General features: G+C 42.6%; 1 protein-coding gene across 3 annotated transcripts in view; it reads right to left on the bottom strand.

Moving 5' to 3' along the window:
• GPM6B (glycoprotein M6B) overlaps positions 1 to 21,527 on the bottom strand; it is a 106,301-nt gene that overhangs the window by 21,435 nt on the left and 63,339 nt on the right. For 2 of the 3 annotated variants that reach the window (XM_084226146.1, XM_084226148.1), the window contains exon 1: positions 10,743 to 10,837. The exons of the other annotated variant lie outside the window; for it this stretch is intronic. In XM_084226146.1, the coding sequence (XP_084082272.1) occupies positions 10,743 to 10,803 (61 nt within the window). In that variant the 5' untranslated portion in view covers positions 10,804 to 10,837. Of the gene's footprint in view, positions 1 to 10,742; positions 10,838 to 21,527 lie in introns of those variants that run through there. 3 annotated transcript variants of the gene reach the window in all.

The raw sequence follows: 21,527 nt of genomic DNA, 5'->3' as shown, positions 1-21,527 counted from the left end.
CAGAGCTCAAAGTTCAAACACATTGCACCAGCAAGGGCAGCTTCTGGTCCAAACTGGGGCTGTAATTCTCAGCTGAAACATCAACAACTCACTGCTCAACAGGCCTGAAGACCCTCCTTCCTTTCTGCCCTTGCTCCCCTCGCTTCCCTTATTTTTTCCTCCTTGAAGAAACACTCAGGAGGGTCAACATGCTGGAACTGCTGCTTCAAAAGGTGCCAGCCCAGGAGATAATGTTGGACAAACTCAAGGCAGAAAGGTAAAAGAGATGAAGCAATGGGCAAACTGCCAAAAATATCCAAATTCCTGAAGGTCTAGACAAGCTCAGCGTGGAAATACAAAGGCACCTAAGCATTTTGGTTTCAAGAGCAACTTCCATAGCTCTGTGAAAATCTGTAAGGACACTTGAGTTTCCTTGATCCTCCAGACCCACCTGTATCTTGGCTGATGTGATTTTGAAAGCTGACTTTTACTTCAATCAAAGCTGAATATCTTACCTGGAAGAATGGAGTTGAAACTTTTAGCTCCACCTTTTTGCCAGCTGTAACTCACCTCACCCTCCAACAGCCTTCAGCACCCAGCAGGAGAGCAAGACTTTAGCCTCACTGGATTTCAGCCACTGCTATTGACCACTTCCCCAGCTGACTCCTCCCTAAGCTATAAAGAAGCAAACAAGAAACACAACCTCTCTCTCCCTAGAGCTAAAAACAGGGCCAAAACCAGTGTGTGTGTGTGTGTGTGTGTGTGTGTGTGTGTGTGTGTGTGTGTGTATTCCAGCCTGGCAGATCTCAGATTCAGAAGGTAAATTCTCAATTTAAGAGATAACTGAAGATGCGAGGATCTTCCCAGATGTTCATCCAACTATGGAACAAGAGGAATAAATGAGAAAACTGAATTGTAACAGTAGAAGTCCTTTGCCCTGCAACAGCTTTCATGCTATTATTTCCCCAGCTGAATCCCCACATCATTTCCAAAACTTGAGCTTGTCTCAGCAAAGGAGCAGTAAGGCTGTTTCACTGAGATACTCCACCTTCGCATGCCCTTATGTGCTCACAGAGCAGCTGAAACACCTCCCAGCATCTGGGGGAAGCAGATTTAAAAAAAAAATAAAAATCCATAAAGCAAACAACACCCACACAACCTGGAATAGTGCCTACAGCTAAGCTCATGTTAAACAACTATTGCAAAGTTTCTCTTTCTAGAGAAAAAGATGGTACTTTGCTTTCTGGGAAAAAAATTGTTTTAGCATTTTGAAAGGCTCATTAAGCTTGCAGGTGTTCTGGGGATGTCTTGGCTCCAGCATTGCAGTGAATCTCCCACACTGACTTCCCCAGTTGCTCAAGAGCTGGATTCAAGCTTAAATTAGGGAAGTGAGATTATGTTGTACCTGGAGACCCTGGGAGAAGAGGTGGATGCCATGAGGACTGCACAGAGGTGCCCTCATAGTGATGCCCATTTGGACACTGACAGAGGAGACAAAGGCACCCAAGAAATCCTGTGGTTTGTCAAGGGAGCAGAGGTCATCTCAGCACAGCAGCCAGTGCCACCCAGCAGTGGGGAGCTGTAGGCCAGTGCTGAAGGGAGGCATCTAACAGCAGGAATTTGTGTTGAGACTGAGGTGACATCCTCCCTGCAAGCTAAGGAACAAGAGAAAAGACCAGCATTTTCACAGTGGCTAATCCATCACTGGCAGGTTGGTTTTACTCAAAACCTGTTCAGAGAGGTTGCATTTTTGCCTAAAAGACTTTTAATTTCTTTAAGTGCAGCCATGTAAAACATCTTCCCTTGAGCTGGCATTTCTGGGCTCTGGTGGGGGTATCACCACCACCAAGAACCCTTTCATCCTCAACTCCTTCATGACCGGCATATTTACCTGCATGCTAGTTCAGAAAGATTCCCAAGGCAGACTGAAAAGGGTTCAGTTGCCTAAACAAGGGTTTCTAGCACCATTTCAGGTGCCAGACTCCCAGCTGCTGTAACAGAAGGCTGTGCATCTCTGTCCTGGCTCATCTGTGCCGGCACATATGGACATGTCTCATCACTGGGGGCAGCTGAAGGGGCCCAAGACCCTGATAACCAGGGTCTAGCGTGCTCCTTCCACATCCTTCACAGCTCAAGCAGGCAGCATTCATAATATATCACTACTCCCTGAAGCATTTCTTTTGTGTGTAAAATATCCCATGTGTACTAACTGTGAGGTTTGGAAATGTCTTCTAGCAGCCCCAAACCTGTCACCTAGGTAACTTGTCATAAAATATGGTCAAATGAATATTGATACTGAGGACAGAGATCATAATTTGTGACCTAAGTAGTTTTTAGGGGAAAAAAGCCATTTGAAATACATAACCATTTGAATCCTAAAGCACGAGAGTAGGAAAATATGATGGAAAGGGGAAGGATGAGGCAGCAAGCTTTGGTGAATATTTCCCTGCATTGCTATTAAAGTCTCTGATGCGGAGGCAGGCCTCTCCAGCAAACAAGCTGTCAAGCAGGCTTCAGTCACCCAGCTCCATAAAGAGAAGAGAATTCTGGATTGAGCTAGCTGCAAAGGCTGTCTGAGCATATACACCCCTTGCTGTGCTATCCATCAGTCAGACTGGAATTTTCTAATGTGATCAATCATAGGCTTGATTTCAGGTGCCTTAAAAACTCAGTTCCTCCACAGACCCTTAAAATAAGGCTTCATGAAAAGTAAATAGGATCTTCTTGAGGTCTCAAGCCAAACATCGAAAGGACAGGCATGGAGAATCACCCAACCATTTTTACAGCCTCACCTGAAATCCTCCTCTAGACTCTCACATATGCATTTAGTGCTTCTAGCAAGGGAAAAAAGCAAACTAAACCACAGAATATTGTCTAGGAAGCATAGGCTACCAGTGAGTCAGATGTGCTGTCACTGCTTTAGTGTCATTTCTGCATTTGTGGCTGGTAAGTCTGATAGATTCATCCACATAAACCCCCAAACTATTTCATCTCATCCGTAAACAATTTTGAAGCAATTGGGAGCACAGTTAAAAGGAAGCTGTCCCTCACACCACGCATTATTGTCTTTCAAGCATTAACAAGGAAATTCAAATTTATGTCAAGTATTCATACAAAAAGAAGTAGACTCCTTACAGCCTTAACAAATAAAACAAGAAAAACAGAGGAACGTTTATCTTAAATTGTTAGGACTACTGCAAAGCATTAAGTTTATGCTACTACCATTTCTGAACTCTTCATTTCCCTTTCACCCAGCCCTTTATTTACCTTGAATCCCCAAAGGACTAATATTGCCTCTCAATGCTGGCACATGATGGTACCGGTGTGGCCTTGAACTCCTGTACATCCAGTGGTACCTGCCAATTTCCATTTCTGGTCTGGTGATCACTGCCAATTTTAGGTGGTAAAAAGTCAGTGTCACCAGCAAGTTTTAGTTCAGTACTTTCAGTCATTTAACTTTAAAAACAAGAGCCCAGAAAAACACACTGTGGTTTCAGAACTGAAACAACATAACCTTACAGACTAAGGGAAGAGATTAGGAGGGATGATCAAGAGGAAAATGCTCACACAGGTGTTAAGAAAGGTTGAATAGCTGAAACTCTACCTAGGATTTGAGTTAAAACACATAAGGAAAGGTTCTCTATTCCTTACCCCCACCCACTCTCATGCCTCCCTCTCTTTGTCCATGACAAAAAGCTCTGCTCCAGCAGAAAAGGAAGGTAAAGTCAGGGAAAATCACATTACCTGTTTTTTAAAAAGACTCTAATGCTGTCAAAGAAAAAGGTTATTGCTTCATGTCAAGGTAGGGCAAACACAAAGGTTTGCACAGATACTTTCTTACATTAAAAAAAAAGTTTATTTTTTATGTCACCTAGGCTTTATTTCACCTAGGCTCTGCTCACATCCAAAAATCTGGACCAAGTGTGTTAAAAGCTATTTATTCCACGTTCATGGCCAAGAAGAGCAGTCCTGCTTCTCCTTGTCTTTTCAGAGGAAGCCCAGCAACAAAACCCTACATGCAGTAACTCACCTTACCCACTCACACACTCATGGCACACTCACTGGCACAGGGTTTCTGCGCCCCTGAAGAGGCAGGAAACAGCATCAAACCACTTTTGAGCCTACATGTCCCCATTGCTACAACTATGGCCATGTCAAACCTGTCAGGGTGACACTGACAGACCTTTATTCAAAATGCACCAGAGTCCCCCTCTGCAGTGGCTAAATGAGAAAGCAACCATCATTTCTGGCTGAAGCAAATCCAATTCAGCAGCGTTTGGGCACGTGGAGAACGTGAAGGTTGTGAGGATGAAAACCCCATCTACTGTAGACTAGATGAGAGTCAAATTTCAAGGGGCAGGAGAAGTAGAAATGCCATAAATTTCTAGCCTATGAGGGGCTCAGAAGGTTCTGGACCCAGTCCCTCTCATATGGTTTTGCTGCTTGTGTAATGAGGAGTTTGGCACAGTCACAACTGCATATGTCAAGAAGACAAAAAAGCCTTGAATCCAAATGCTGGATCTAGAGATTTAAACCAAGAATTTGTTGGTCTTCTTTATCAGCAAACAAACTCCAATACTAGGAGTCTTTTGGGTTTTCAATGTAGATTTAGCACCAATGGCTCTCTAAAGGATACTTTGTGGCTTGGTAATTTTCCTCTCTCTGCATCTCACACACAAACTAGGAAGCAAGTATCAGTAAATCTTCCACAGAAGGCATTATTCTGTATTATGTGGCTCACTCTTCCTCTTAGGAAAGACAAATTCCAGATCTTATGAGCATAAGAAAATTCAAAATGTGTTGAAAGTACTGTTCCAAAATGACTGCACACTCTCAGGATGATATCACCTCCTTCTGCTCAAAGAGGAACAATCCTGCTTGGGAGATCACAAGGAAAGCCATAAAAAAGGAATTGGATACAAAATGGAAAACAAAATTCTTCGCTAGTACAGCATACCTCCCCTTCTCTGCTCCCCCAATGTCTGCCCACTGCCTTTTTGAGGCTACTTACTGGACACTGGTAACAGATTCAGATTTTTTTTTAAATTTAAGATTAAAAATAATCAGCTGCAAAGACTTGCAAAAAGAAAATAATTATTCATTTGTACTGCAGCAGCATCTAAGCCAAACCTTCGACATCAAGAAGATTTTATCCTACAGCTTGAACCCACAGTTTGAGATTTCTCCCGCAGTGGCCACAAAAAGCACTTGTTCAGAGCAGCAGAGTAGGCAGCTCCTTTTCTCCCTTAGCCTGGGGGAATGCTGGTGAAGTCACCTGTCTGCTGCGGTACAAACATCAAATCCTGAAACACAGAGACATCATGTAAACTTCGTAGCATCATTTCTGTAAGTGAAAATATTCCATGGAGTTAGTTTCTTTAATTAGCAATTTCTGGTTTTGCAATAACAGGGCTCCTTTCATTAGCAGGCAGCTCAAACTCCATAAGGAATCTCAGTTTTTCCACTGCTCCGCAAAGAGCCACTTAGCAATGGCTGTTTGGTAGCCCTTAGTGCATGCCTGGCACAACCTTTGAAGCTGAAGTGTATCTCTGGGTGACTTTGCTGGGACCCACCCAGGCCCACTCACAAAAAATCAACACCAGGTCAAAAGCTCCCCAGGCTTCAGTGGCTCAACAACTACTGCACACACTCCGTATCCATTGGAATTTAACTCTGCACCCTAAACAGCTGGGAAAGGAGAGAGGCTTAAGGGTGTCCTTACCTTCTGCTTTTTGAGTAACTAACTGCACTAATTGCATTCCCTGGTCTAGGTTATAATACCCTCCACCCACAGCCAAGCTCGAGGCCTCCCATCAGACCAGGTTGTCCTCAATCCTGCACAGACACAGCAGCTAAGAACTGACAATGTTTCCATGTCACACCATGCAGGCACAGGGATGGGGACTGGGGTGTTCAATATTCATTGGGATGAATCATCTTGCATGCCTGTAATCAAACTCACAGCACTCAACATCCTCATGCTTGCTGCCTTTATCTTATGGTTTCAGAGGAAACACAGTTTTGATATTCATCTGTCTCAGCTGATGAAGCAGTCCATGGGAGCAAAGAGAGGGTGTTGTTTGGTCATTGATGATCTGATGATGAATACTGGACAAGGAGCAAGACTGGGCAGAAAATGGGGAAGGGTCAGAGCAACTAAGGAGACCTTCCCCCCCTCTTTGCCCCCTTTGCTCCTGCTGCAAAATCCATTGTGCACACACAGTGCCATCTGGGTTTCCCCCACCCCCGTTACCATATCCCATGGCACATATGTCTAGGCTTTCTGCTTTCCTGAGGTTGTTCAGACCAGTATGAGTACATTCTCCGAGTATTTTTCAACCCCCTCCTATTTAGAAACCAAATCCTATTCATTAAAACCTAAATCACTAAGCCTGCCAAATTATTATCCCCAGAATATCGCGTGTCCCAGATTCTCCCAGGGCTGGACCTCTCTTCCTACAGTCGTATTCTTCAGGGACTTATACTTACAGCAGTTATTGTTGTCAGTGGATCTGAAACACCAATCAACTGCTTAAATAGGGGGAAATATGAAGCGTACTAAATATCTTTGAATGGCTTGACAGCTCTGATACCACTGTGTGAGCCTTACATTAGGTGGGTACCTTGGAAATTTTGGTGGATGATCATAAGACATATTTTAAAAAATACTTTTTTTTTCCAATTTGTTGTTATGAAACATACATCTGTGATGCATCAAAATGTCATAAGCTCACTGTGTAAAAATAACTTTACTAGAAGTGAAATAAACTGCATGACAATCCATTCCTTTCTCACATTGCACTTTACAGCTTCATTTAAACACAACTGTACAACTGTGTGCAATAGTGTAAGACAAGCAAAGTATTTTCTTGCTATTTTTCACTAGTATATATTTGTCTATTTAGAGCTTAAAAGCTGAAACATGGCTTCATACACCGTAAAAATAATAAAGCTCACAGCTATTACTAACCACAAGGTCTTCTTTTATCAAGAGAACATAAGCAGGGAAGAGCCAATTAAAAGGGACCTTTGGTACAGCTGCTCAAACTGGTCTTCATTATTCCTCAGCAGAGCACAGGCAATTTGAACATCATATGTATTCATATAAGGAACCTAAACCCTAGTATCATGGCTTTCTTCCATCCCGTGTGTTATTGGTGAATTCACCATGGTCATCCACAGTTGGGGTTTATTTTCTTTTTTTTCTCCTTTTTTTTTTTATTTTGCAACTTGGTAGTATTTCTCACAGTTAAATGAAAAGGGAAACTTCTTGTCTCTGTTAATGTGTATCAGGATCTATACCCTTCACTGCTGATGCAAAACGGCATTTCGTTTTTCTTATTTATTCCACCTCAGTAAATCTGCCTGCCCAGTCCTCACATTTTGATTTAATTTAATGCCTGCAAGATAAACCCTGTCATTTGTAATAATTTGTAAACCTTCATCTTTAAAATGCATCCAATCTGTCCTGCAGCCCTGCAAAGTATCTGTTAAACATTTTGCTTCAGCTTTCATGGTGTTTTCCTCTGATAAGGGCTGCTGATACACAGCATAAAGCTGACTTATTTCTTATCTCCATCAACATGAGGGTTGTTCCAATTCCAATTAAAAAAACTGGGACAGCAGCCACTCATCTGGATGCAGAGAAGCAAATGTCAGATAAACACTGAATCCATCAGCTGGGTAGTATTGCTGCCTGAATCAGGCAGGGGATTCATGAAAATTATTAAATAAATAAATAAAGATAGCACGGTTTAGAAAATTTAAAAAGTCTAAATAATCTTCAATAATTTTCATTAATCAATCTGTAATTATTAATAAAGCACTTTAGCTTGTGCAAATTGTCTCAGCAGCCCAAAATAGCTGGCTGTCCACATTTGCCACAGAGATGGGAAACACAACCCAACACCTGTGTGGCACCAGTGCTCACATACAACTGCTTTGGGTGCTCAAACCGAAAACAGACCTCACTGTTCATGCCAAGTGCTCCAGCAGCATAGCTCTCCAGGGTTCTCCCCAAGTATTGGGAGACCTGTACACAGACAGCATGCAGTCCTAGCCCAACTTCTTACAAGTATTTATTCCACAAAACTGCAGCACATCATCAAGAAGATCCTTGCATTGGAAACACACCCCAGAAACAGGCAGTTTAAAATTCTGGCTAAGGGAAAAGACCTCTTAGCTTAAAAGCATGATTTGCTATTAGAAAAATGCAGATACTTCCCCAGAACATGGCAGTGAAAAGCATACTGAGTGTGAACTTGAGTACCCAAAGCAGAATGCTCATGATCTTCCCTTGCTCAGTCCTAGCAACAGCAGCATCTCCCAAACCCCTTCAGATGGTGGTTTATCTCCTTAGGCTTTGCAATCAATTTCTAGAAGGAAGAGTTAAAAGACCCTGTGATAGGACTTCAACTGTTTCAAGCTGTGGCAGTTGCCTTGAAATCACTGGATCTAGGGCATCTCATAAAGGATGGCCATTACCAAGTCCAGGTAGGATCCTAGAGTAAGAAGAAAATGTTGCAAGGCTGGCAAGCATGTGAGACATAACAAGTAAGAGATGTGGTCCAGAGAGTAAATGAAATCTTCTGTTCTGTACCCCAAAATAAAGCAGCAGCATTTTCCTGCAAGTTCCTTTACACAGAAAAAAAGCCCATTTTCCTCCACAGGAGCTGCTGGTGAAAGAGCCCTATTGAAAAATTCTGACATTTGAGAGGTACGTGATGCCTGCTGAGCCCATCTGAAAACCCAACTGGACTCGACAGATTTAGCACTTTGGAAACCCTGCCCCTCAAAACCAAATACGCCTTCTCCATGACCACTTCACAGCAGTAACTTTGCAGGGGATCTGGTCTATTTGTTTTCCTACAGAAATTAGGAGTAGGACTGTTTCAGCTTTCTGCATTTTAATTTGCTGTGAAGCATATTGAGAATTTAAGTGAAGAGAAATACAGAGCATATTGTGAGGGACCGTGTGCTACTTTCAGGAATCAGAGAATCAGCAGGAACAAAGCCTACAAGTGTTACATACATATACTTATGTAACAGATCCAAAGCATAAAATTATCATAGAAAAAATTAAGAAATTGTAGTAACATTGGGATAGGAGGCTCCCTGCTTGCATTTGATGAAAGCAACAGATCAACCTCCTTGACTTGGAAGCAGATTTACGATTCTACATGTTGTTCTTTCATCCTTGCCAAAACAAAAGGGAAGCCATAAACTCATCATAAACACACTCAGCAACACATTTTGTTTTGCGCTAATGCATGCTGCTAATACATGAGGATAACTTTCTTTAGTGTTCATTGTAACATGAATTCCATTGGTTTTAAATAAGCTCCATCAGAAGAAAGAATTGCTGTAATTTTTGAAGAATGATCTATCAATTCAAGGTGGTTTTACAGCCAACCTATTCAGGACATTTTGTACATTAATTACTCAAAATCTGCAGTGAGGTGGGTTATTGTCCACATACACTAATGGCTTTCGGAGTTTAATCTCTCATCAGTGGACCTCCTTTTGTGAAATCCCTAAGGGATTATGTAGTACTATGTCTAATCACTTGACAAATTTCATTTACTTGAAACTGAAGCTTGTTTTAGATGAAGTGTGTAGCACGAGTCAGATTCAAAGCAGGAAAACAAAATCTGTTACTGGACACTACCAAGATTGATCATGTTTATATCGGAACTACTTAACAATCGATGAAAGAATTCTGCTTGGGGAAATGCACTAGTTGTTTATCAGCTGCTTAAGCCTATGAGATACTCAGATGAGATACTCAGATTGCTTATAAACGATACACAACAGGTTAAAAAAAATGTATTATGGCATTAATAAAAAAACAGTGGAAATTTAAATTATTTTGTTGCTGCTGCTCCATTCAGTAAATAAAAAAAACCCAACAAACTGCTATGATCTGTAGAGTAGTCTGCTACACTGAAGAGGAACGGTTATTTAACACAAATTATACAACACAGAAAGAAAATATCCCTTGCGAGTTGAATTTATGCTCTGAAGTTCAGCACTCCAGACCAAACAGAATCAACCTGTAAAGCTGGGATGGATGAAGCACCTCTCTTTCAGCGCTGCCATCTCCCTACAACAGAACCATTACCATGGAATTGTTCTCTCCATTAAGCAGCAATTCTCAGGGATCAACACACCTTGAAATCTAATGTTGCAAAACTCACTGCATTGTTCTCCCTTATCATAGTGCAGGCAGATAGCTACAAAAGTCAAATTTGCCAGATGACACCATAGAAAAGGAATTTTAAAAATAAAGAGTTAGCATTTGGCATGGAGCTCACTACACTACTAGGTTGTGTGACATTATAATCTATTATACATTGTTATAACCTAGGTCTCCCACACTGCATTGCAAAGCCTTGCTACATGGCTAGTCTCGATGAAAACACCAGATTACGGCTCCGAAAACAACACGCAAACACACAGGCACACACTACCTCTGTAAACCAAATGAACCAAAATCTGTCAAAGACGCAGTAATAACAAGACTTCTTTCGCAAGCATCATTTCGGGTAGGGTTAGGACAGATTCAGAGCAAATACAGACACAGACAGAGAGGTTGATGCTCTATTAATTTGTTGTCAAGCCATGCAGGAAAGGACGGCTGAAAGCCCGAAGACGCAGTAATGATTGTTTAAGAGCGATTTGAAAAAGTGACAAAACTGGCCTAAACCTCTTTAAGCCCCCTGAATGAAAAGATTTAAACAGGCTATTGTTAGACCCCTGGGTACCTTTTTTCTCTTGGCTTTGTTCTGCATTTTCCTCCGCTGCAGTTTCCATGGCTGGCTTCATACCATCCACCAAAAATGCCGCCCCCCCTCCCCCCCCAGCAAGCACTTTTTCTCTTCGCCTCCTTTCTCACTCCCTTCCGTCTCCTATTTACAGCGGCGGTGATTGAGCGGCTCTGTTCTCCCCTACAGTAGATTACAGTCCTTTCCAAAATGCCAGAAAAGTCTTGTCAGCTTCAATTTCGCTCCGCTGACTGGTCCACGAGGAGCAGTGCCAGCTCGCTCAGCTATACGTCACCAGGGTCCCCAGCTATAAAATAGCCATCCTGTGCCTCGGCTTGCCACACCGTGGGGACAGCATCGCCCGCTCGCGCCCCCTTCCTCCTGCCCTCCGCTCTTCCCTCTTTCCCGTCTCCCAACAAATGTTAATCAATTCTCCGGGTAGTGAATGGATTGGTGACATCGGGAGGGGAGATGCAAGGGAGAAAGAAAGGAGCCCCCGGCCACGGTGAGGTGAGCCCCCCGGCCGCCGTCTCTAAGGGGAGTGCACGCCGGCACACAATCACAAGGCTCCCTTTCCCATGGGACCTTGTTATTATGCTTTGCATTTTGATTTATTCCACATGCCCTCTGCTCTTTCAAGGGGTGGGGGGTGATGGGTCTGTTCTCTCTGTTTGCTTTCTTTGCCGAGAGTTCCGCTCACCCACGGTAAAAGACTGTGTGAGAGAAGCATAAAGGCAAAAGCGGGCATATATATGTATATACATGGAAAATTTTAATTCTTTGTTTGACTCGTGAGCACGATGGGGGGGAAAAAAAAGAAGAAAAAATATCCAAGCAAAGAGACAGGAAGCTAGTTCAAGTGAGCTAAAATGCACGTGCAACACTGTAAAGGATAAAATATGTAAGAAAACACAACTTGGGCTTTAAAATGAGGTCTGCACTAGAGACCTAAAGCCATGCTTGGGAGTGAGCACAGAGTTGCTGTTCACATTTGATCACTCCCCTAAATCCATACTGCAGCACGATCAAATAAGCTGCACTTGGGAGCAACAAACTCAAGACATGCCAGCATTGCACTGCATGAGGTGACTTTAGGTGTCCCCAGCGCACTCTTGTGCTGGGGAGCCACAGAGCAGGGCAACACCACACAGAGGTGTTGTTTCCCTCCCAAAACCCAGGACAACTGACACATACAAGGCTGCACTGACGCTAATTAACCTTGCTTGTCTCAATGCCTTACAGTGCAACACACTGCACAGGGCACAAGTGCCCAAAGGCACCCTTTTGTGCGTGTAGGATGGTGGAGCAAGTGTGGAGTAATGGCCTTTGTGGTCCAGCCACTGCAGCCAGTTCTGCAGCCTGCAAAGACACCCAGCAGATTCAGCAAGTGCTGGGGATGTCAAAATCTACCCCCTGCACGTTCCCTATAACAGATTCAAACAGGAGAGTGGGAAGAGGGAAGCAGTCCAAAGATTTGTAGCTGCAATTTAGTCTCTTCTGGTTGAAGTTACTACAACCCACAATTTTGCTGTGCATTTTTATTTCTAGATGTCAAGTGAAAAGCACAAAAGCCCTCAGACCCAACCATCAGAGAAAGTTCTCATCTCTTTCAAGAAATGTGCACAAACCCTCTTCTCTCACCACAGCCAACACAGCTGTTACTTTGCTTTGGGCATTACTGCTCAGACTTCAGGCTTCAGCACAGCTGCCAGGAGGTCTTGGTCATATCCGATGGTTTCGTATCACAGCACAAAAACCTGATGTCAAGCATTTGTCTAAAATGCTTCCTTGGAGTCCAGGAAAAGTCTGCAGTTGAAGCTCCCACTTCAGCAGACCTCTGTGTAAGCAGGATGATGGTAGTAATTTGTAGATGGCATGCAGTATCCTCAGGAGCCAATGTGAGGCAAGGGGTTGGGTTCCTGAAAGTAATCAAATCAGTAGGCACAGCAGAGACCTCAATCTAGGTGGCAAGACATACCTCCCCCACCTTCCTCTCCAGTGCTAAGACAACAATCCACACACAGATTGAAATCCCTCCCCAGCAAGACCATGGACTGCAAACACACTCCCTGAAACAATCAGCCAAAATGTGAAAGCCTGGGTGATGTGTTTGCTATATTCTTCTAACCATTACTAAAAGTTGTTGGTATAATGATTATACAAAGGAAAGGGTTCTATGAAGAGTGGGGCTTTTTCCCCATTTAACATCAGTAAGACTGAAACTCCATACCAAATACACCCTCCTTCCTGAAAGTCACACCAATTTTAGTACTTGGTCAAAGCACTTGATTTCTTCTGACATAAAATTCTCTTCTTGGAATGCCTCATTATGCAGTTGGTACTTCTGTCACAGTCTAGATCCCTCTTTCTTAATGATCTTTACTTTTAGATTGGAAGGTCTAAAACCTTAAAAGGCTGAAACCTCCCTTCAGACTATCCTAAGTTACAAAAACCTGTTCATAACCTAATTCAAGTGGTGCAATATCAATGCACTCATCACTATAAATACACAGGAAATACAAACATAATCTGGAATTTCCTTTATTCAAACAGAAATACATTAGACATAACCTGTGGTTACAGACTGTACCAGGAAACCCATGACTGTAGCCCTCCCCTCTTTACCCGTGAGACCTACTCCTTCAACAGCTGCATGCTTTCCTACCGGTGAGCAGAATTTTAGGCAGGCTCAGGACTTCAGAGTTTGTGATGTTTCAGAAACTCAAAACTAACAGGCTGGGAGACTATTTCCTCAACTGCTTCCCAGAATAACCCCTTCCCCAAACAGGCAATGAAAAATCAGTGCACGATACCAGAATCTACTTCACAAGAACCTGAACAGAGCACTTCAAAAATTATCAAGCCCAACTATTCAAAAGCATTAATGCTACCAACTAAATCATCCTCTAAAAGCTCCAAGTGATATATGAGTGTAAAATTCTCTCCCTTCCCTTGTTACTATTTTCTGGATTGCTGCAATATAGGACAGATTTTAAGCACTTATCATCCTGAGTAATTTCTTGATTTTCAAACTTTTACATCATCATTGATAAATACAGCAAATAAAACAAACTATACTATTTCCTCCAGTGCTAACATGGGTGCTGGTCTTGTGCTTCAAGCACTAATCTCAGCCAGCAAGTTGTCTCATTCAATGTTCCCTTCCTTAAACAGATACATCCTTGTCATAATATGTGATGAGACTGGGAGACATCAAGTTTATGCCTATGAGAACACAACACAAGATTAAGACACAAAGGGAAAAATTTTTAAAACCCCAAAACTTTTAAGACTGATATTCAGCAAAAACCCGTTTGTACAGACCAAGCTGATTTAGATAACCAGCAACCAGGGCAGGCAGCTAGTTACATTTGACAAGTTCAGCCCAGCATTTTGTTTTTGCAGAACAAGATAGAAGTGAAAATGAGGGGAGGGGCTGAGCAGCAAGGCTTTCTGCTGCTAAAGCACAGCTCTGAGCCTACTGCCAAACCTCAGGATGAATAGCAGTGGAGGAAAGTATGTGAAGGCACTGCAGACCAAGTCCCATTTACTGCAAAATAGTTTTTAAAAAAGGCTTAAATCTATTTTATCTAGGTATTAAAAAAAACCCCAAACCACACATTTAATCATTTTGCTCAGTCAATTAAAATAGAACAATTGCAGAAGTTAAAAAATACATTAGAATCCCTATTCTGTTCATGTGCCAGTTTCTTTTGAACATCTATCTTTAATGCCACTGAATCTAGTTTACATTCCTGCAAGCTGAGAAGCTCTACCATAAGCTACAGCAAATTCTTCACAAGCTTTCAGGGGATGAATACACACTTGCCATTTCTACAACAGCTTCACAGAGCTGTAATAAAGAGCGTTCTCACATAGATGAAGAGCAATTTGAGATTATCTATGAGATCCAAGACTCAGAAGTTAAAATACAGAGACTGTCCTTCAAACAAGACTGACACATAGTCCAAACAACTAATTTTAAGTACAACTTTTAGAATACTTTTTTTTTAATATTTGAGAGAAAAAACAAATACACGTGAAGCCACTTGGTGCAATGTAATTGCTCGTGTTCAGCTTTAAAACTGTTACCAAAGACTTTCTTAACCCAATCCAAATACTTATGCAAAAGCAGGCTAACTTTTCATGTGGATAAAATCATAGCATGACAAATTTTCAGTTGTGTAGTAGTCATACACCTTGCAAATACTTTACAAAAACTTAAAAACTGGAGTTCATTCTTTCAGATATACTAGGTTACTGGGAAAATGGAATCCAAATTAACAAAAACCAGTGGAAAATCCCCGCACTTATACCACAGTATAAAACACAGACATGAGTCTGCACTGCACTTAGGGGTCTCAGTCTCAAATTTCTGTAAGAAAGAGCAAAAATAAAGGCTTAAGCATGGATAATGGTTGTCTCTGCAGCCAAAGAAAATAACTGAGTTAACCAATGGAGCTAAGTCCAGGAGGGTAAGCAAACCTTAACAGTGTGAAGATGCCAGTGCTGTGACTCCCTTAACAAAGCCTCATGAAGATGTCAATGACTGCTGCCAAGCTAAATGCCTGGTGACAAGCAGCAGGCAAAGAAGATGTCACTCACTTGTTGGGGTACATACAGTTCTCTGTCCAGCCAGCCTGTTTCCAGCTGGACCACTAGAGTTACAGCCACGGCTGAGAATCAAAGGTAATAAACAGCCCAGATCCAGAACATACACCAACAACTAACATTTAGTTGGAACACAAAAGGAAAGAACAAATCCCTTAGAAAGTGAGCAGATGGTTCTGTATGGCTTTTCCAGTAGCTAGGTCTCATCAAGTTCTAGTCTCAAAGATAGCTGTAGAGATGTTAAGTCTACCAAAGAAAAAAGCCTGAAGAACTGTAATGAAAGTCAAAGAAAAAGCTGATGTCTTCTTAAGCAGGTGGGAGCTCCATTTCCCCTTATGAAAGGCAGTCAACAGCACAGAAGGAAATAATTTTAGAAGTGATGGATTTTATCTAATCTAAGGGCCTTAGTAACATTTTCCTGGGTTTTAGAAACTTGTATTTAAAAAAGAAAAAATCTGGGGAAAATAATTCAAAACTCGACAGACAAAATACAGGACTCTCAACCATTCCAAAGATTTCCAAGGAAAGGCAATAAAAATGAAAACAAAATAGGATACACTTGAAACTAAGCTGGAATGAACATCACCTCTTGCATCTCTCTCCTGTGAGGCTGCCTGTAGTAGCACCATCCTTTTGGCATGCCAGAAAAAAATATGGTGACAAACTAGAGCCCATTTAGACTACAGTAGAAAGAGCATGGAAATACAGAAAATGAAAGCAAAGACTTCCTTGCATCTCCCCCAGGAGGAACTTTCATTAGGCAAGTGTTCAGAGCTCCAGCTCCAGTGGCTGTCCTCAGCTTCTACTCCAGCTCCACAATTTTATGGCATAGTTTTCTACAAGTGTACTGCATGGAAGGTTTCAAATACTTAACTTTACAATGAAGCAGCAAAACAAGCCTTTGAGTTACCCAATCTCCATAAATTTTTCTCTTCATCAGTGGCAAGATCTTCACATACGTGACTAGTACATGAAGCCTTCAGCAGTACTTCAAATACTCCTCCAGAATTTGAAGGGCTAGTTTTTGACTTTGGCACACATAACCACCTATTTTTGGTTCCCCTGTCCATCACAGCTGAAGGGAGGTTCTCAGCTATCATGCCTCTGCCTTGTAGTGCAGCAGGAAAAAAATGTGCTCAAGTCTTTTGTCTTTGTTGCCTTAATTCTGCACTTTGAAGACAATCCAACACATTTAGCTTTTGCTGTGAACTCTCTTCTCCAGTACTGTTGTCAAAGCTTACTGCCATCTCAGAAAACTAACTGGAGCTTCTGAATACTTGGACATACTGAAATAGCATCCTAGATATTTATGTCACACTTGCCAGCACTCAAGTAGAAGTGCCTCTTGTACTTGTAGAAGAGCTATTTCTGCCAGCAATTTAGAAGGCAGCAAAGGTATCATTATAATATACTCCTGTTAATACAGCTGTTCCATCTAAAAACACAAGAGCTTGACACAGGACTGGCATTGGGAGGCTACCTGTTGATGTTTTTTCTCTGTCTATAAATAAACGTCACTGAGTTCAGCCTTGACACAAACTTAGCCTTTTGCTCCACAAAGTCAGATTTAATCAGACAATTCTCTGTTAACTTTACATCCAGTCCTGATTTTCAAAATTGCCCTCCCACTCTTCGCATAGACTTCAGCATCCCACCTACAATCTCTCATCTATTCAGTGCTCGTTTTGTTCTTCAGTCTTGGCTTCAGTCCAGTCTTTTCACAAAGCATGGAAAAAAGCAGGGAAATAAAAAGAAGTGCAAAAGCCTACAGCTCCCCAAAAAGAAACCAGGGGCACTCATTATAGAAGAGCACCTCACACTGCGTACTGGGGGTACATGGGGAAGGACAAGGATGAAGAATCCTCCTAGAATGTCACAAAGGAGTCCGTGCATAAACCACGGATGTAGATATGCGTGTGTATGTACACATGCAGAAAACACGTATGTGTGCATATTCATATGTATATGAAGAAAATGCATACAATGTATTTTTATTGAACAGTAAACCATATGAGCACCCTTGGAACTGCTGTGAGGCATACATACTAATTTACAGAGTCATGCAATAGGTATTCAGTTTGATAGTGAATGCACAGCCATTCCAGTGTACAGACTGCTACAGACTCCTGCAGCTCACAGTTTCAGGGCCAGGAACCAAGTTAGCCAAGATCAGACTGGAGTTTGCAGCGCAGCTAAGCCACACCTTTGGAGCATTGTTACCCGTTTATCTCAGTATCCCAGGTTGGGAAACCAGCACCACCAGCCCCAGGCTCTGCCATATATTGCTCCTAGAGCAGCTCATGGATTGTTGGGAAGCTGTGCATCAACTTTTTGAAAAGCCCACTGAACTCAAAAGTCAAAATGTCGAGATAAAAGAAAGTATCACAATAATGATTGCTATGAGGTACTGAAGTACACTGTTTGAGGTTTCAGCACCTTGTAAGTCACGATGACTGTAGCTGTTTCCCCAAGATAGAAAATTCCCATTCTAGTGTAATTAAACTATACTTTGGAAAGATCCTGGACCAGTTCTGTCATGCAGTGCTGGACTGCCCGTTGAATTGCAAATGTAGTCTCTGTTCACACATAAGACACTAGTCATGAAATCCTCAGTTAAGACACTAACGAAATGGTCCCCAATTAATCACTGTATTCTTTGCCACAGCAGATATCCTCATTAGGAAAGCAGCAGGACATTAACAAGTCCCACGTTGAGAGTGTCCAATTAACTCATCGACTAAATATGTGCCAAGCAACTTCTCCAGTCTAGCTTTTCCAGTCCCCTCTTTCCAGCTGCAGCGATTGGGATCCCAGTCATGTCCAAAGCAGTGGTTCTTTTGCACTTTGCAAAGCCTTTGAGAGTGCCGCTGTGAACAGCAAACAACGCCGCTCAAGTGTTCTACAGGTCTTTCACTTGCGCCCACAAAAAGCCAAGTGTGCACTCAGGGAGTTCAGCACAATTAAGAAAAAAACCCCACCCCTCTACCTTTGTAAACAAGGAATGACTTAACCTGCTAACAACGAGTGTGGTTGGAGCTCCGTCTGGATCATGTCACGCCTCAATTTTTGCCGAACCTCAGCAGTGGGTGATCCTGCATACAAAGTGAGCTCTGAGACAAAAGGGCTATAGGGTGAGTTAAGGACAAAGTAGCAGCTTTCAGCCTGGATTCCCAGATAGGCTGTCAAGTAAAATCCCTTGCCAGGGCAGGATTATTCCCTAGAGTATATATTTCCAACACTTTGTCTTGCCTAATTTTCTAAGTGTCTTTCAGTGTTTGGTGAGAAGAGCCATTCTGTGGCCCGGCAGGTTTTGAGGCTTGGCAAAAAGGAGGGCTGGCATAATGGCCAGGGCCCCACTGCAGTCAGTGCAGAAGAAGCAGGGTCCCAGCATCTGAAATGGCCTCCATTCCTGCTGCCTAAAACCCACCCAGACTCTCTTTTGAGCAATGCCTAGTTACATGCCCATTTCTGTTTCTTTCCAAACGTGACATTCACTTGTTTTAAACAGCTGAAAGACATAATTTCTGCACTTTATCATGACTCAGAGTGAAATTCATCTAGTATCTACTTTTCTTTATCTGTTCCTTGCATCAGTCCCATCCCATTTTATTTCTACTCTCTGGTTTTCAGCACATTTGTAACCATTTCTCTTGCACTCGGAGCTTCCCAGGTGTAAACACTAAACATTCTGTTCATGTGCTTCCTCTGCAGACACTCACATTAGTTATTGAAAATGCCCTGGGCATTTTTGATTTCTGTAGTACTACAGACACATCTTCCATATATCTCACTGCTACTGATTCCTGAAGTACAATTATCTGCTCCACCTTTTTGCACCATTTGGAGAGGAAGAGAAAGGAGTTGAGGAACCAGGGAAAAGGATAAGGGATGTATACATTGAAAAAAAAACACCTAAAATTAAAACAAGAGAAAAGCACACAGCAGAAACAACACTCAAAGCTCTAAGATTTTTTTCTGTTGTCTGTAAGAAGAACACTATGAAGAAAAAAACCTACCACATCAAGCGTAGGTGAAGGTGACCAAAGGCATGTGGCTCAACACGGGACATGGCAGCTCACAGACTTGCCCACAGGTTGCAGAAAAAGACCATAGTTTTTCATGCTTAGCCAAAATCACACAGCCCAAACCGCTTGTTCACAAGTTATTAGTAAAGGAAAGAAACTGACGACCAGCCACAGCTTTAGAAGTATTTAAAAGCACTTACTTCCACCCATGGTCTCAGAAACTAATTGCGTGTTCAAGTGTAGAACATACTTCTATTGCAGACAGAACATCACCAGATTGCAAACACAATCAAAAGCCCATTTTCTTAGTTTAATTTGCCATTAGTACGCTGCAAGTTTATAGAGCCAAACAAACTATAACTGATTTTTCACTGCCACTTCAAATTGTTTCCAAGCAAATATCATAGCAACATTATCAGATCGTCAATTTCACTAAAGCCCTAATTCTCTACAATAAAACAACACACACATGTTTAAAGGAAGACAGAAAATGTATTCCTGAGTAAACTGAGCATCTCCCTAGCTCTAGACCAACAGGGTCCTGGGACAAACCCCATCAATTAAAGACCTTTTCACAACTTTAGGAGAGAAGGGAAAAAAACCCAGACTCTAGGCTTTTAATACATACTCTAGATTTTTAATACATACCAAACACTGATGAATGCATTTATTTCAACCTCAAACATAATCATATAGATACTGTAACAGACTAAGTAGCTTTTCACAGACTCCCTTCTGTTGCATAACTGGAAAGAAAAAAGTCTCGCCAGCTGCAGCATCCGTGCCCCGTTTCCCGAGTTGAAGGCGCCTCTTTACAGAGGGAGCTCAGCACCACTGCCCTGCACGCATCAGCGACTCGGAAAAGAACCGATGGAGGCCCTGTCACGAGAAATCTGTTATTTCACCTTAAACTGCACTTGAAGCGAACAGAAAGTAGCTGTCCGTGTTACCCAGAGAGAAACCCCGGGTCAGGGCGCTGCAGGCGGGTGCTGGCCCCTCAGCGGCCGGTCTGTGAGGGCGGCCCAGGCCCGCGCCCTGGCGGGGCCCGGCGGGGCAGGCGGCGCCCATGGGAACCCGCCCGGGCCGGGCCGGGCCTTCACGGGTGAGCGGGCTCGGCAGCCGCATTCAGCGCACAATGCCCGCAGCCGCGCTCCCACAGCACGGGCCTCCGCTGCTCCCCGCTTTTATCATCCTTCATATCTCAGCGATGACAGGCCTGAAAGGGCTTCTGATGGGAAATGTGCTTTGAATTAGCATATTTCCCCCTGCATACAATGGAGGCATTAAGCTGCTGCGTTTTGCAAGTCCAAACAAAAGCAGCCCGGGCTGTTCTTAGCAGCACTGTTTGAAGTTTTATTCCTCCTCTCCTTCCCGAGTTGCAAGCATATTTAACAAATTTCCACTCTTTCCGTAAAGAAGGAAGCACAAACGATAAAATCTTATTATTTGATGGGTTTCAGATTTGAAGAGACAGCCTTTCCATACTGCAAAGAGCAAGGCGGTGTCTGTGCGCTGCTTGCACCGAACTGCAGCCCAGGGTCCCCCAGAGAGAGCTGGCCTGGCTGCCCTCAACACTTACACACACCCTGTCATCGAGGATTTCAGAACTCAAACACATTCACAACAATCCAGTAGAAAGGGTCCTGTATTCAAAGCTCAATTTTACCCCTGTATCCTGGGCTTCCTGTTGAAAATATCTGTTTTGAAATACATATCTCGCTGTTTTGAAAATGAGAAAGTGAAGCACTGTGCTGTAAGGAGAAGCAAAAAAAAGCCTTCTGTCCATCCTGGAATTATGCTTTGGTTTAACAGGAGAGCTGAATCTCAGAAGTATCACCTTTATGAAATGACTTCAACCTAGAAAGTGAATTTCTATTTACCCAGGAAAAGAGGGCAAGAGGAATGAGATGGAAATGAGTTCAACACTGAAGAGGAGGAAAAAGTACTGCTGCATCAAACCATCTTTGGGCAACAGCTGCCAGGAGAATAAATCTACCTCAGCTCAGTGTGTTTGTCTGTAATTGCTCATTAACACAGTTGGACCATTAGGAGGCCAGTTTGTGGTTTTCTTGGTAAAGAGGCATGTCTGCCTTCCTTCTACATTAAACAGAATTTCCTCTGTGAGGAAGACATAAGATTACAAAGTCAA

Source organism: Fringilla coelebs (assembly GCF_963513975.1).
Source record: "Fringilla coelebs genome assembly, chromosome: 2".
Lineage (NCBI taxonomy): Eukaryota > Metazoa > Chordata > Aves > Passeriformes > Fringillidae > Fringilla > Fringilla coelebs.
Note: the sequence above shows the minus strand (reverse complement) of the source record. Positions and strands in the feature narration are given on the sequence as shown.